The sequence below is a fragment of the Pieris rapae genome, chromosome 3, assembly GCF_905147795.1.
Source record: "Pieris rapae chromosome 3, ilPieRapa1.1, whole genome shotgun sequence".
Lineage (NCBI taxonomy): Eukaryota > Metazoa > Arthropoda > Insecta > Lepidoptera > Pieridae > Pieris > Pieris rapae.
In genome coordinates, this window is record NC_059511.1 from 3,229,360 (window position 1) to 3,247,276 (window position 17,917).

The 17,917-nt window shown below is 31.7% G+C and overlaps 1 protein-coding gene across 2 annotated transcripts in view; it reads left to right on the forward strand.

Annotated features, from left to right (window-relative positions):
• LOC110992036 (G-protein coupled receptor dmsr-1) overlaps window positions 1–17,029 on the forward strand; it is a 47,820-nt gene extending 30,791 nt beyond the window's left edge. The window contains exons 3-8 of one of the 2 annotated variants that reach the window (XM_022257697.2): window positions 8,307–8,465; window positions 9,074–9,210; window positions 9,743–9,845; window positions 11,271–11,851; window positions 13,076–13,134; window positions 14,936–17,029. In XM_022257697.2, the coding sequence (XP_022113389.1) occupies window positions 8,307–8,465; window positions 9,074–9,210; window positions 9,743–9,845; window positions 11,271–11,851; window positions 13,076–13,100 (1,005 nt within the window). In that variant the 3' untranslated portion in view covers window positions 13,101–13,134; window positions 14,936–17,029. The remainder of the gene's footprint in view (window positions 1–8,306; window positions 8,466–9,073; window positions 9,211–9,742; window positions 9,846–11,270; window positions 11,852–13,075; window positions 13,135–14,935) is intronic. The other variant, XM_022257706.2, reaches the window with a different exon arrangement.
• Window positions 17,030–17,917: the final 888 nt, after the last annotated feature.

Here is a 17,917-nt window from a genome sequence, read left to right on the forward strand (position 1 = left end):
AAAAGTTATGTAAATAAAAGACAATACTATTTTTGTATTTGTTAAACAGATAATACTGTATCAAAGGCACAGACCCATTTCTTTAGTTATATTTTCTTTATCTATAAATAGTCCCCATTTCGTATAAGTAGGTGGACAAGACGTCGGTTTTATTAGATACAATTTTCCACACCAGTGAAAAACATTAAATATACCGTTATGCTCAAGCAAATCGTTATTCATATAAGTCATTGATCTAATTATTTCGGAATTAATTCAAATAATTCTTTTAATTTTAAAGAATTAATTTCTTTTAAGAAAAGAGCGTACCAATTCTTAAAAGGCCGGCAACGCACTCGCGAGCCCTCTGGCATTAAGAGTGTCCATGGGCGGCGGTATCACTTAACATCAGGTGAGCCTCCTGCCCGTCTGCACGCTGTTCTATAAAAAAAATTGTAATTGCAATTTTTTTAAGATAGATATAGATTATAGACTTTACTTATTACATGTTTATATTGATATACATTGAAATGTAATAGCCCATAGTAGCGATAGCGTATGACGATTAGCGCATGCTGATGCCATAAGTGATCCACGTCATGTTGGATTTAGCGTACATCCGTATGCAACAGCACATAATGACCTTACTAAGCAATTTTAGATTTACGTTAAGCTTGTGTATGTGTCAATATGATAAAGTTTTTGACAGCTCGACTTTCCATATAAATAGCATATCTGTATGAACGTATACTAGTTGTATGCATGTTGCTTCTTCCTTAAGTTTCTAGCCTAGAGAATGTAGAGCGAGAGTAGACACCTGGCGCGGCGTATTTAATGTAACATAAATTGTCATGTTTGTATACGATAGCGTAATAAATGAATATTGTATTCTACCACATAAATGATAGTACATTTATAGTGATAACTAAAGCAATTTGTGCAAAATTATTCCCTAACTATCAATCAAAAATGCACAACGTTAATATTCAAGTTTTCACTTCTGCCAGCACACCCAGAGTGCAACCCGTCTTTTTTTTATTGTTGTAACTATAGCGTAACTTTTTCCCATCACACATCCTTTTTTTCATCACAGCGTAAACAAATCGGTAGTAGACGACAGAGTTTTTTATCTTAATTTGTGTTTATTTGACAATATGTATGAAGTGTTTTTCAGAGTAATCCATATAAAACATTAATTTATCAAAAAAAAATATAATTTAAATATTGTTTTTAATATTTCTGTCACATGACACAAAATGGTAAGCAGATTTTACTAATACAGTCTTGGCGTTCGTTTACAAGACCGATTTTTATCGATATATAATGAGTGTCTAATTTTAGAATGATGCACGTAAAAAAAATTAGTACACGGTTTTAGACATGATACTTTATGTGCGACGCCACCTTGTCTAGAGAAGCGTTTAGCCGTTAGCGGGTTCATGAAATTATTAGTGTTTACTGTAACCAGGCAATACTTAACAAACTCTAAAATAACTGTAGTTCTTTACTCAATAAATAAATCTGAAAAGTTTTAAAATCCAGCTCAATTAGCAATGGCTATTGTCTGCTAGATTGATCAAACAGCATGGACACAATTTGCGTTCACGCGAATAATAATTTCTATTACTACTGTTTAGTTCTAATTACGCCTACAGAGCGCTGAGGGCTGCGTAGCATCCAAAATATTTTACTCATCTATTAGGTTATCAATTTTGCATATTATTCGTGATAAGGATACTGATAGCTGTTGTGGTTAAAGCACGTATTGAAATCAACTTATTTACATACGACAATGTATATATATCGTAATGACTTACGTGATACACATATTCAGGATTTTTATAAACTTTTATGAAACTGCAAATTTGAAATGAAAGCATTGATTTAATAAAAAAATGTGGTTCATTAGGAGACTCTTTCGAAGGCAAATCGCATAAAGGTGTAATATTACTTTAATCGTTAAATGTTTCTTATAAAATGGTAGACAGTATTAAAGTCTGCGGGCTATAAAAGGCAATTACTGTAGTTCAATTATTACTACCGTGTCTTTGCTTGCTATATTTATTGTATAGAAAATGTAAAAAGGGCTTAATGCAGAAAGTTGCCAATACTTTTTTGTTTTACGAAGTTCTCTAATATTCTAATCTCTGTTCCTCTAATCGTCGCATTCTATGAAACCACTGAGAAAAGCAGTGGGCGCCTTCTTCAGTAATACCTGTACGGTTGTAAACCAACACAATGAACGTCATAATAAATCATTGAACGAAAATTTTCTCGCGTTAGGTTCATTTTCACGTGTAACAAGAGTTTTAGATTTGCCGCCAATTCACAAAAACAAATGACAATTGAATGCAATATATTACATTAGTTTACCAAAGAGTTCTAAAATTGAAATTCAAAAAAGTTTTCACTAGCATAGTTTCTAACTGGCCGGTTCTTATGATTTTCAGTTTTACCCATGTATCTTTATTTTATCAAAGTTCATAAAAGTAACTTTCATAATCAGTCGTGTCTCCCACATTTCATACTGCAAAATGGCCGCTAATAAAACTTGGTAAAATTAGTGTATTTCCTTTATAATTACATAATAATGTTTCTACGATTATGTATCGATTATATATCGACAATAATTTCTTTAAAATCGTAAAATGTACAACAAGGTACTTGTACTTTTCAGGTTTATAATTTTTCTGCATTTCTCATAAATTTCTGATGATACTCGCTCAACACAATGCCTACACAACAAACTAGATTAAAAAAGTCTATTCTAGATTAAAAACCGCGATAAACATTTCATTATAGGCTTTAATACAAACAGTTTAATCCCAGGATTTTCTTTGCGGAAAATTCAACGTTGAATAAATTGCATTTAACCAGTGAAAGAGAACAGATGATCGCTGTTGTAGCAAAATCAAGAATCTTGAAAATTTCAATGTTTTCCAGATATAAAATTCTACTATTACCTTGAATATAATGGCACCATTATTAATATTGTGAGAATTTAACGTTCACCTGCACTTATGTGTGCATATTAATTATCTAATGTACAGTTTTTGTTGTCAGGTTACTCGTACGTAATATAGATATACTGATAATCGTAGGACCATGAGTACACTCTGTTTAGTGTAATTTTTGCATGACCCGTCCGCGTTTTAATGCGTTTCGATCAAATACCAAAATTATCACTATTCTTAGTTATTCTTGAAGTACACATGCAATGCAATGTCCCCATTTTAAAATGTTTTTAATGATATATTCTTTGAAATAAACAAACATTAACAAACCAAGTATTTTAATAATGAGTCTCCTTTTGTATTGTATATAATAAAAAGTTATTGAATTTTTTAATTGCGTTTGTGAATGCGGTAGATTTGCGTATTATTAAATTATGCAATTTCCATACAACCAACAAAGTTCTTCTACGGCGGCGTCTAGTCACATCGGCGTCCGGCATAAGCAATTTTTAAGAATTATGTTGATATTTTTCATAGTTATGGATTATTTCTGGGTGCAATAAAGTTCGTGGTTTGACTGACAGTTTTTTCAATATATATAGTTTGTAGTAACTTTTATTTCGTTTCCAAAGAACCGTTCCGTTTAAGAACGTCATTCAATACTTTTTTAAGTAATATACCTAATCTACAGAAGCCTAGGAACATCTCGCCTGGATTCTTGCCGTATGTACTTTATTAGGGTTTCATATTTAATTTAATTATTTAAGCATTTACACTGAAAAACAGAAGACTATTCTTAGTAAGAAATCTATATCTGGACCGATTTCGCTAATTATTTTTTTGTTATCTTTGTTATTGTCAGGAGAAGGTTCTTATGAAACAAAAAATTAGAAAAGCACAAGGAACGATACGATATTGTTACGATAGGAACTTTAAAAAAAATATAAATTACCTTCTCTGAGTACTAGGCGTAATCTAATAGATTGTGTCACAGTGAGAAAAATATGCGTAAATGAAATAAGTTGTTCAGATCTTCTTGAACTCATACCATTTAATGTTCCTGCCAGGTCTCTACGCTTACATAGAACTTTTAATTTTCAGACTCCCAGAACCAACATTGGGTTCCGCGAGCCTCTTCACAGGATGTGTTCTTCTCTAGATTCAATTAAAAACATTGACCCTTTTTCGCACTCCACTACTGCTTTGTTTAAGAATAAAATAAAGCAGCTCTTAATGTCTTAACTCTCTACTATTATTATGTGTGTTGTTGTCATGTGTTATTTTTATGGTTGTATAAGTGTAACCTGTTGTGGATGCATCCAATGTGTTTGTATTGTGTTTTATTTTTGACTTTGTTTTTATTATAAGGATGTATCTGTCTGGTTTCCCAATAAATAAATAAATAAATAAATAGCAATTTATGGTGTTATTTATTGAAATATTATATTACATTCCGTGTGTACACTACTGTACTGTACGTGTCACAGAACTCCTCTTAAAAGGCTGGACCGATTTAAATTATTTTTTGCATGCGTTTGAGTGGCGCACTGGATGGTTTCGATTCACAAATCAGCCCGACAGATGGCGTGCAGTTGGTATCTAGGTTATTTATACTGCAACTACACATCTGGTTGTTAATATCCAAATTGCTTGAAATATCACACAGGACAACGTCTTAATTTATTTTTATTTATTTATATGTATATACATTCTAAAACAATGTGTATGCCTAAAAAATACAAGAAAATATGACATCACAAATTTAACACACTTACACATTCACATTAATTACATTAGAACTTAAGCAAACTGTCTGTGTTCTGTCGGGACCGCTAGTATAATTTGAATATCATCGCAAAAATGAGTATATAATTAAATAGCAATAAAACAAAATAATATATAATCAATTATAATTTAGTAAGGTGTTTGTGATGGCGCGTGGAAGCCTACGCATCATTCGTTGTTTATATCTCTTCGAAGAGGAAAATGTCGCGAGAGCGTAATTAAAATAAATGAGAATTGACAGAGAGTCAACAAAATTTTGCTAACGGCATTTTTTTTAATGAAATCATTTTATCTCCAATGTTTTACTGAATTACAATACTTTTAGTAGCCATTAGCTACTGCCGATATTTATCAACGGCTTAAAAATACATTTACTTTGACGTGTATTTTTTTATTTATTCATGTTTTCTCCGTCTTAAATAATCATTAAGATTGTTCCGATATTATGTCTCCATTAAGATTTTTTTTATAGAACAGGGGGCAAACGGGCAGGAGACTCACCTGATATTAAGTGATAATTTGCAATATATTTTTAGATAAAGCAGTATGAATGTTTTAAAAATAGGAACCTATACATAACATTTATTTTGTATCTGCCCGAGCACGCATGGGCACCCTTAACCCGTAAACCTAAAAAAATATTTATTTATTTATTTATTTATTTACACTTTGTTGCATTACATAAAAGGAAAATATTAAACATAATTTAATGACAAGCAACTGGCGGCCTTATCGCTTTAGAGCGATTTCTTCCAGACAACCACTGTATACAGACAAACAATATATATATGTAATCATTGTAAAAACCGCAATTAATTCCATGCAACAGATTTTCTATTCCGTACAGATTACAGATTACACGGTAAACAGAGACATAAACAGATAGGCATAGAATTCTTTTTCATACAAAAATTGGACATGTGCTATCTGCAACGTTTTTGTACACTCAAGCTTTATGAAGCGCAATCATATATCTTTCATTGTAAAAACCGTGTTCGTAAGAAATGTTCTCGTTTGCCTTTTTTTCTGACTTCCAAATCCGACTATCAAGACAAGTCTTTGCATTTGTTAGGTTTATAAATAAACCGGCTTTCTATTGGTAATGGAATTTTTAAAATTCAGTAAATCCAGAGATTATTAGCCTCTAAAACCTCATAAATTTTTCCCCTTAAAATATTAGTAAAGATAATGTGCCGCCAATCCAGTGAAATAACCAATAAAATAGGCTCAGTTGTGAATTAAGGTGAAAAATCCATCGTATGATTGCTAAAACGAAATTTTCTTTTAAAAGCACGTTTCACTTCAACCTTGTTTTATCAAGCTTACCTAGAGATTACTGTTGTTATTTTAAGAACCGCTAATAAATATTTATTAACAAAGCTTTGGTGTCAGAGCGACTCATTCCGTTTTTTTTTTTAAAGAACAGGGTGCAAATGGGCAGGCTCACTTGATGTTAAACAATACTGCCGCCCATGGTTACTCTCAATGCCAGAGGGCACGCGGGTAGGTTGCTGGCCTTTTAAAAATTGGTACTCTATTTTCTTGAAGGACCCTGAGAGATGGTTCGGAAATATGGTGGGCAGCTGGTTCCACTTAGCAGTGGCTCGCAACTGCCTTTAAAAACGCCTAGTTCTGGAACTACGGACGTCGAGATGATACAACTCAGCTCCATCGGATTAATAAATCCGAGCAACTCTTTGTGAGATTCAGATGTGAGAACATTTTAAGGGGTTGAGTTTGCGCTTTATGAGTTATAAGCGGTGGCCCAGAGTGAAGTGAGGATAATTTAGCGATTAAAAAGAGTGGCGGAGAGTTTATTGCCCAGTTCTTCTCTTCTGTTCTACGCCCTTGATTTGAGAACTGGCAGTAAATGTGAAATAAGAAGCATTCAATGTATATTTCTTCTTTGACGTTTCTAACAGTACCTACATGAATATATAATTTTTAATTTCATTTCAAATAGCTTTCCCTTCTAAATGATCGCGAAACTGAACGTTATTCGATATGTTAACTTCCACAATTACGATGCTAGCTGATGCTTTAAAGATCCTGTTTTAGAATTCTTATTTTTTAACCGAATGAAAAAGCAAACGTAATATAATGTATAATAACCATAAGGATTAGGTTTTAACAAAAAAATCAAGCATTATACCAGCTTTTACTTGAACTCCAAGCAATTATTATTAAGGACAGAAACGGAAATTGATTAGCATTACACGGATAGAGACGTATTGCAAATATCAGGTACAGTAGCACAAACATTGGTGACAGTTTAGTCACGTATTGGTCAAGTCAACTGAGTTCTTAGTAACTTAACGGTAGCTTCGTCGAGTATTTGTATAATACGATAGTTAAATGGTTAGGGTATTCTAATATATTCTATTTGAACGATGCATTTTCGTACTTCAGTACAGTTCAAAATACGCCGAAAAAAAAACGGTTCATAAGTTTTCTACACAAAAACCTATCTTGTTTATTAAGATATTTGATATTACATAAAGATTAAGGCGAGCGAAAGATTACCCATGTAAGAGAATCTGGGACTACCAGTGCGCCCCTCAAGTCGAGTAAAAAAGCGAGCAGGCCATTGTGCCCCCTTAAACTTCGTTGTAGATAAAATCAGAAATTTCAGTCAATGTATTACATATTTTTACCACATAAAAAGTTTGTAATATTGATATAGTTAGAATAAGATATTGTTAGCTTAGCTAATAATTACGTATTAATTTAAGAGGAAAGCTCCCTAATGTACTAAATAAATTGACTTTTTACAGAATTCTTGTGTTTGACATACAATTTCGACTTGTAATTTAACGTTCCTAGTTATCTAAAACATGCAATTTAAAACCGAGATTTATGGAAAAGCGTATTACAGATTATTGGTATTATTTTATCAATGGATTATAAATGTTATAGCATTTTGAAGTAGGATTACGTGAGCCAATAAGCCTGGTTAATTACATACTAATATATTGCTTTTCATTTATTACGTTGTTTGATAGGGCTTATAATTAAGCCTGTTTATTTCCAATCATTTTTTTCCCTATTACACGTTGTAATTTCTATTTGTACCGTTCACCGGAACTCCCTCTCAGTCCCCAGTTCTTCCAAACTTTTCTTTCTCTATTCATTTCTTGTGATCGTTTATAGAAGATAATACAACCTTCTTTTTTTCGCCCTCTTCTCCTCTACCCCTTGATCCTTTCCATATTAGTTATTTTTAAAGTCTAACTCTTATCTGTTTATGCGTTTTGCTATATATCTCGCCCAGTACCATTTTTTAGGGCGTATATACATCCATAACTTTTGGCTTTGTCTTATTTTTGTAAACAGATTAATTACGATTATTGACTAATACGTATAATTTAACACTTGCTCTTAAAAAATTTGGAAGGACACCGGCATATCTCAAAGTTTGAGGTATTCCGGTGAGACTAAAGCCCAAAAATTTATGACGTGTCACAGGCACACAAGTAAAAAATATCAAAGAATCAAAGGCAATCTGAGGATTTTTTAAGCGCCTCTGCATATGGAAATTAAGTTCTTTATAAAATATTGTATTCAATTAATATATTATTATTTTTCTAGGTTTGTACAATTGGCGTGCTGGCAAACACAATGAACGTGGCAGTTCTTACCCGAAGAGATATGGCCGCAGCGCCCATCAATCGTTTACTGAAGTGGCTGGCGGTAGCTGACGTTTTTGTGATGCTGGAATATGTCCCGTTCTCCATTTATAAATACCTGGTAATTAGATTTAGTTTTTGCAATGTTTACGAGGGTGAACTGTGTCTATTTAAATTTCGTTACGAAACAATAGACATTTTAATTCCGGCGAAATAATAATTAATTTGGAACCAGGAGCCAGATACGCAGTATGCTACTACAATAGTGGAGATGGTTTTAGTGGTGGATTTTAGATTCGATAATAATGTATAGAATAACATTAATTTCCAATACACAAATATACAGTTTTCATAATAGTTGTATCTATGTACATATTAATAATAATTTTAAATGGATAAATTGAAAATTAAAATAAATCTAAAGTTTGGTCTCTGTGGCAGTGTACTTTTTCTGGCAGCATTATATTGTGATATTTATTCCTTGATGGAAAGGACCATCTCATGGATCTCCGGTACTATCTATCACGCGTCAATTTAAATCCTTAATTAACAATGTACATTATTGTTTAAAATTAGAATTTTCTTGCTTTTGTCTTCTTATTTTTTGTTACCTTCATGTAACACTACAGGTAAAAAGAATTCATTCTTTTGAAAAAAAAAAGGATTTTAGAACACGAAGTCACGTGTTGCATACGCGTTAAATGGTCGTTAATCAGTTAATTCTTTCAGCTACTTCCGGAAACACTGGACTTTTCATATTCCTGGGCGATGTATCTGCTGTTCCATATGCATTTTGCTCAGATACTGCATACAGCCTCGATTTGCCTCACATTGTCGTTAGCTATATGGAGATATATCGCGATAAAGTAAGTGCCGACGCTACCATTAATATACATTAATTTGAAATAATGAGATTTTACACCATATAACCTAGATTATTTAAAAGTAGATAAAACGTTCAAAAGAACCAAGTGAAATTTAAACATTATTTATCATATCATATTGTTATCTTATTTTCTTTATGTTTTTAATTTTGTATTTTTTTTTAGTATAACTTATGTTTACATGTATTGTCATACATATTAGATATAAGATTTTATAAAATTATCAGTAGATTTAGTAATATGTATGATGTTGTAGACTTAATAAATAAATAAAATAAATAAATAAATCATTTTATTACCCTGATTGTAAATAAAACAAGTAGTAAAATGAGAATCTGTATTACCTATAAACCATTATTTGTTTAAGGTTTAAGTCTGCAGCATTGATTAAGCGAATTTGCTTTGTGATAAATACCCTAAAACATAATTTGAAAACAATTAGGTACACAGTTATTGAACAATAATAGACACAATGATAAAAAAAATTTAACTAAAATGACTTATATTTTTCTAGATACTCAGACCGAAGTCACATCCTATGCACCGAGAGGCGCTGCAGTATCGCAATATTGAGCAGTTTCATTCTCCCACCAATATTATGCATACCAACATTCATGGTGAGCCTTTAAATCACCATTTCTTTGATCTAGGCCAGCTGAAGCGAGAAAGTTTTAATTAAAATAGCTGCAGTTGAGATGATGAAGTTCCTGTTTACTCAAGGGCTCTTGTTCTAAATTAATAACGGCTAACGTTGCAAAGTTGTACAGAGAATTATGATTTATATCCCTTTTCAGTTAAAGTTTATGGTGTATCCTGCGTTTTAAGGTACTTTTAACCCGTCAGTCGTGATATTTCAGAACCAATTCGAAGGCTTTCAACGCACTCGCGAACCTTCTACCATTGTATTGTATTGTATATTGACACGTAACATTAGGTGCCACCTGCTGGGCAGCTATCTGTTTTAAAAATTCTCGGGTTTGATTCTTGTTAAATGAAAACAAAAACACGTCGCCATCTGATATTATTCAATATAAAACTTTATATCATTTATAACATCAGTCACACAGGAGCACACCAGTTAATAATACACGTGGTCTGTTTAATACGCTGACCATGGTCTTGAACATCGAAAAAAATCAAATTACTTGAAACGGTCTGCTGTTTTAAACAATAAAAGAGATTTTCATAAAGTTATACAACATCAAATTTTTTAAAGGCCGGCAACGCACTCGCGAGCCCTCTAGCATCGAGAGTGTCTATCGGCGGTATCACTTAACATCAGGTGAGCCTCCTGCCCGTTTGCCCCCTGTTCTATAAAAAAAAATAACAAACTACGTAACAAATAATTGCGCAAAAACTTTTTAAATTTAGAAACATACATGAATCTATTTTGGAATTAATAACGACAGTTTTAAAAGTTTGGAGAAAATAGATTGCAAAAATAAAATAATGCGCTTTATTTGAACTTTCTGGAGTCGTATTGAGGATCGAAATTATATAGGTGCCTTCCGAGTACTTGAGCAATCTCATTTTAAGATGGTCGACCGTGCAGTGAACCGAAAAGGCTCTTATTTTGTTTGTTTTACTTATATTTATACACTATTGTGGATAAAAGACGACCTAGGGAATTTAAAGTGAAAGGTGAAACGATTTTACATTGTGATCAACAGCATATTTAGTCTAATACAAATGTTATGTACGTTTTACTAATCAAAGCCGAACCCAAACTTTAATCTGGCGTATGTTTTACTTAACCACATAATGGTGTGATATTTTTTGTGCTTGTCGTGCATTTTTAATTAACGCTGAAAGAAAAAGCAATTAGTGTAAAGAATCGAATCGAATCGCAACCTTACCAAAGGTACTCTGTTTGTAATAGTCTTAATATCAAAATATAATATTTCTCTATATTGGCAGCGTATGCAGAAATCATATTAATGTCTCATTTGGAATAATTAAGCTTACAAATTACAATTGTATGGTCATATCATTTACACAAAATGCTTGCCTGTTTTGAATACAATGTACGTTCTTTGTTACAGGTATTTGACATTCATACACAAAATGTCAGTGACACTCGGGGACGCCCTGAATTAGCATATCACGTAGACTCGAACAGCCAAGGTATCCTTTACCAATTAAACTTCTGGGTACACTCCGTGTTAATCAAACTGTTACCTTGTTCGATTCTAACAATTATCAGCCTTTGGCTTATTCGGGCTTTATACAGTGCTAATCAACATCAAAAGAATTTAAGAAACTATAGCTCATGTCCTGCCGCCGAGAAAATGGTGAAGCGGCAACATAAGGCTGACAAACGGACTGATAGGACCACGAAGATGCTGCTCGCAGTTCTACTTCTCTTCCTAGTGACGGAACTTCCGCAAGGGATTTTGGGGCTTATGAGCGGGTTGCTGGGGTCTTGTTTCTTTAAACGTTGCTATGGACTGTTTGGGGAGTTAATGGATTTCCTGGCATTACTGAATGGAGCGATAAACTTCATCTTGTATTGCTCGATGTCGCGTCAGTTCAGACAGACGTTTCGGCAGCTACTGTTACAGAAACACTTTGCTAGATTCCTTCCACCCACCGGCTCGCATTCGGATTCGCATAACCAGAACACGTATGTATTTACTCACCATTGTTTTCGTATATGTGTTTTTATTACGAATTTACAGAAACCATATTAATCGGTTTGAATAACACGTTTAGTGCGTATTTATATGAATATTTATAAAAAATATATATAAAAGATCAATTTCCAAAATAGTAAAAGATTTTAAGTCGTATCGTCTTTATATATTGAGTTATGAAATTTACTGTGCATTATATAAATCATATTTAAAAGAACGTTAATTAGCTCTTCTTTGAATTACAACATCTTCATTAACCTTTAAATTATTCGTAATTTCATTTTTGAATGAAACAGAACTAAATAGGATATAATTAGGAACTTAAGGCGTAATTAAAACTTAAATCTGCTGATAATAACGCAATGTTATCTAAACAAATAATATTTTAATTTAGATTAAATTTAGAATTTATTTTTAGTTTATCTGAAAACATCAATGTTTTAAAATAAAAATAAAAACTAAAATTAAATGCAAATGTGCTATTTACAACTCAACTAAGCTATTAACTGTATGTATATCAGGGAAATTTATTTCCTAGCAACACCATTTAACAATTACAATATTATTTTCACACGCGAAGCGTCAACGCAATTTGTCAGAATCATTGCAGAGCTGCGGTACTCTGTAGCTGTCAATTGCGATTCCAATTCTGTGTTCATTTACAATTTCAGTTGTAATGTTCCATATTTGCAACATTACCAAATAAATTTCTTTGAAAATTAATATACCTCATTAATTTGGTAAACAGTAGATATTCTCTTAAAAGAATGGGATGGGGATCCCCACAGGCTTTCTTGGAGGATTTTTCAATTATTACACGATATCTTAATTATTGACCGACACTTGTTTGAGAGAACAGATTGTGATTGTAACACATACAATCAAAACTTTCTAACAATATTATTAATTAATGACGTCTTATTTATTCGAATCTGTTATGCTATTGATTATGACTTCAGAGGGTTTCCTAATCATTATCTCAATGTTTTAATTAATTTATTAGGAATCTGAATCGCTTTTATAGACTCTTCTTCGCAGTTAATTGTTTCGACAGATCTTTGCAGTTAATTATATGTTTAATGTCCTATTTAACTGAAATTGTGGTAATTGAACAAGCATCTGTTAAATTGTAATAAATAATACAAAATCTTCTTATTGTCCTATAGAGCAGGTGTTGAGTGTAGGTAGTTTTGAGATCTTTTTTCTCTCAACAGGTACACAGTAAAGATAAAAAGGTAACTACAGCCGAGCAACACTAATATTGAGTAACTATGTGAGTAAATTTTACGTCCCATTTACAAAGATAGACACACCATTTCAAAAAAACAAATTGAATCTAGTTTTACTATTTTAAAATTTGCATCAGTGATGATAAGTCCCGTAACGGAACTTTAGTTGTTACAAACGATAGAACGATTACTAATTGTCTACTAATTGATTGAACGTTTACACACAGCTTCATCTGTTGTTTCGTTCGAGTAGGTAATACAAACTTTGTGCTGATAAATATATTCAAATAATAACTAATAATAAATCTAAGCTAAACTATAAAAGGTTTTGAAAATAAATTGTTTTAACCTCAATAATTATTGATTATTATATTAATTAAAATAATATACATGCATTGTTTCTCAAATACAAAGGCGTGTCTATCTTGGTTTGTGGTCCAAATTATTTAGAAGCTTGTAACTTGCCTATTTGTTTTCGTGTTACACAAAGTAGATAATATTATTACGTAGTTTCTCGACTTTTATTAAGATTGAATTAGTACAGTACATTAGCACCGAGTTCTGCAACAACAACTGTGTTGAACATTACCCGTGCAATTATACGCAACTGTCTTTTGTAAGGGGTAAAATCTTTTTAAATATAAACAAATTGATAGTCATATTATTATTATACATTATGTTTTTAGAAGTTATTAATAAGTAGCTGAAAAATAATAGAATTTTATATTTTTACAATTATTATGCGTCTAATGAGCTTGGCTATAACAATACATATACATTATAAAACATATATTTAAAGCATAGTATGTATAGTAATTATTGAAGCTATTAGTAATTTAAATATATTTTTTATGTAAGTGGAATCCGTTTTTTGTGAATTTTATAAATAATTTTAAAACTACTGAACCGTTTTGACAATATGGCAGCAATGGAAATACTATATATGTATATATATGTTTTATCTTTCCATATCCGCCAGAAGCTAAATAGTTTCTTGTTTATGTTGTAATATCTACCTTAAGAATAGAAGTATAAATAATTCGACCTAATTTATGAGAAGGGTCCCAAATTGCGCAGCTCAAACAGCCATTTGTATATGGTCCCTTTTGTTACGTTATGAAATTTCTAACAAAGAAACTAGGAATAAGATGCCGAAAGTGGTCGAATAACGTGTTTAACTAACATTAGGGGAATGTATTACTTTTCTCGAAGCCTGCTGGACAGTTTTGATATAATATGATTAATTATATCAAAACTGTCCACCGACGACAGACGACCGGCAGTAAATGCTGACATTTATTATGCTTTTCATTGAAAATGACTTATATATGTTTCCCTAAATTAGTTGTTTAAGGATAAAAATATTTTATTTTATAAACATCAAAAACATTAACATATATATAAGCCAAAAGATGTAAGAGGGTCCAACCACTAAGAACGATGTCTTCTAGACAATCCGAAAATTGGCTATAGGAAACAAAACAAAAAAAAATATCACTAATAACAAAACAAAGCCTAAATGTGTCTTGGCCTCTGAAACAAGAAAATTTCGACGCTCACTGTCCTGTGAAACTTCCAATTTCCTGGCTATCAGCTGCAGCAGGTCCCACTCCGCTATGTCGATCGGGACCTAATAATAGAAAAAAAAACACACAATAGAAAACTTCTTAGTTTCTTGAATAAATTCCTAATAAAACAGGTCTGCACGGCTCAGTCAGAGCATTCCTCAATATTATAGTATTCGTTAAAATTCCACATGCATTAAATGTATATGTGTTTCTATGTTAACAGCCTCTGTTATCAAAAGGATTTCCTTTTTTAAAATACACTTCCATTTTGTTTCAGTATCAAGACATCCGTGCCTTGAGGGCGGGCGGCACAAGGTAATGCTCCCTTAGTTTGTGAACATTACCTGTGAATTGGGATCAAATACTCGGACAATGTGAAATGTGAGATTATTTGCGAACATGATATAAGTTTTGTGCATTTATTTTTCTTATATTTTAATATTTAAGATAGTTTTTCAGTGTACAGATAACATTGAGCTTTGTGAAATCTTTGAGATTTAAACACGTTAAAATTGACGCTGAAACACACTATTGTGTAACTAAAATGTCTTTATGGCATAATAAAATTTATACGCCATATTGAGGGCGCTAGATATATTTTTAAATGTGTAGCATAGAACTAGTATACGAAATGCTATTAAAAGCTAGATTTTATGATACAATGAAATAAGTCACTTATTTGGAAAGTTTGTTGTTTTAAGTTGACTAGTATATACACGCTTATAGTGTTAATAAGCACGTAATCGATCAACGATTTAAACTTTTAAATGATTAAAACAAATTAAAGGCAAATGTATACGCTGTTACAAGCGTTATTATTATAAAGTATACTATTATGTATATATTAAACGCAAAACAAAACATTAAACCACACTAAATGTCACTTCTTAAATCAAAAGTCTAGAACGAATGAGAAGTGATACTAAACTCTCTGCCAATCTTTTTATTCGTTAACTATATTATTATAGGTTTAATCAGACTCTGTGACTGTTTATGATCTCGCAATAATAGGTACCATAACTCTTTTCATTTACGACCTGCCAATGCTTTCCAATACCTACCTAAGATTCTGTTCTCGTAGGAGACACTTTTGCATGGGCAGGTAGAATATACCGCAGTCTGTTAAGGAAGAAGTTCGTTATCATCGGTAATAACTTTAGTAACAAGTCTGCGTCGGTACTGTGTAATTTCTGTAAGGTCATTGAATGCAATTTCGATATAGTTATTTAAATGTGTAATGTATCGCTGGGAGTAATTAAACAAGAACATGATCTAGATTTTGCACTAAAGAATGTTAACGTCGGTGGCCTTTATGACGAATCATTCAACCCTGAAGACCTGGGTCTCTTGACGTATTTGTGTGCAAGTTCGATGTAGTTCTCTTAATATCTGAAGCTTTGACGTCGTGACCTTCGAGGCTACAAAAACTCGCTATTGAGATCGGAATCGCTTTTAGAGGTTTCAGAACCAACATATATTTTAAAGTACATATGTCACCGGACATATACATAAACCTACCTATAGCACAAGTAATACTTAAATTTAATGTATACGATAGAATTATAAGCTTACAAAGTTTAAAAAATGAATGTTTCAATGATAAAAGATTACTTGATAAAACATAAGTTTACTTTTTAGTTTTTCTACTGAAAAAAGCAAAAAATCTAAATAAATCAAACATTATTCAGACCTGTGATTTTTGAAATATCTCTATTAAGCCCAGGCATACAATATAGTATATTTTTACAATAATAATTACGGCTAAATACTTAATTACATCTTATAGCGTCGTCGCACCGCCGAGCCAGGGTTTGTGATAAGATACATGTTTCTATAATTTATGTATATTATTTGGTGCTTAGTCTAATCTAAAATTCTGTTTTATAAATTAAGACTCAAATATGAACATTTGCGACGTATTTTGAAGAGCCTGTAAATTAATGTAAGATTTTATTGTCATTAAAAAATTGTATAATTTCGAATTTCATAACTATAATTTCTACAAGCGCGCCACTGATTACATTAAGTTCAAAATTTGACATTGACATTTGACAATTGTTAAATTAACCACAATAAACAATCCTGTCCTTGTTTATAACTTATATTAAATCTAGTCCTTGTAAATTTTTAATTCAGAAAACTGAAACAGAACCTAAGTTTTTTTTTACAACCAAGTTGAATTTGTTAAATTCGGGAATCAAGCGTTATGTGAAAAATATAAAGGGACTTTATTGTCTTTGATAATTGTGTTAGTAGGTTTATGTAATAGCATATATTAAAAAGAAATGCTTTATGTGTATTATGTAAATAATTTTATACGTGTAGAATTTGGGTAAAATATTTGCTTGATAATGGACTAGTCAACATTATTTATAAGTTTTATGTACGTTTATTATGCAACGAATACGTAATTTATTGTATAAATTATTTAATAAATGTATTTCAATAAATGGTTTTTAATTGGATTCTGTGATATATATATGAGTAATAATTTTATTACGCTTGACTAAATAATTCTTCATTTAAGCGATTCTAACTGAATTCTATGCTACTATGAGTTATATGCGAAGAAAATATTTTTTTACATTATACCCCAATATAAAACAATTAAACAAAAACCCAAAAATCTACACTACATACTTTAAAAAAGTATGCTATGACATGAGGTGTCCGCTTATGCTTTTTTCTGTATTCTATTTTGTACACGCATTAAGCTTCTAGTTGAAAAAACTCAGCAGCCAAAACATTCTTTGATGTCAAAGTGAAATCAAAAAATAGCCAGCCCGTTATGCTAATTCGTCAGAACGTATTTTGTTTCGTTACTTTTGATCGTAACCCATCTGCTCTGAAACTGTAATAAATATTCATGAATTATAATCTCGTTGTGAAATACATTTGAATTAATTCTACAGTCATGAACAATGTATAATGAAGTGCAATGAACTCATAAACATTAAGCAAATACTTGAATGGATATTATTAACTCGTTACACGTTGCTACTATGACGTCTCGTTGTCATGGGTGCTACAGCTGTATCTCGTAGCATCTTGTTAAAAGTTTACCTGCTACGACGTAGAGAGCTTTCGCAAGAACTATTTTTATTCAAACATTATTTTTACGGCTGAAACTACTGGATTGCTCGCCGCTTAGGTCAAAGATATATAAGCCTTTTGAAGTAGTAATAAATGCCTTAGTATTTATAACATGAAAAGTATAATTGTATTTTTACTGTCACACACAAGTCAAATAAAATTTGGT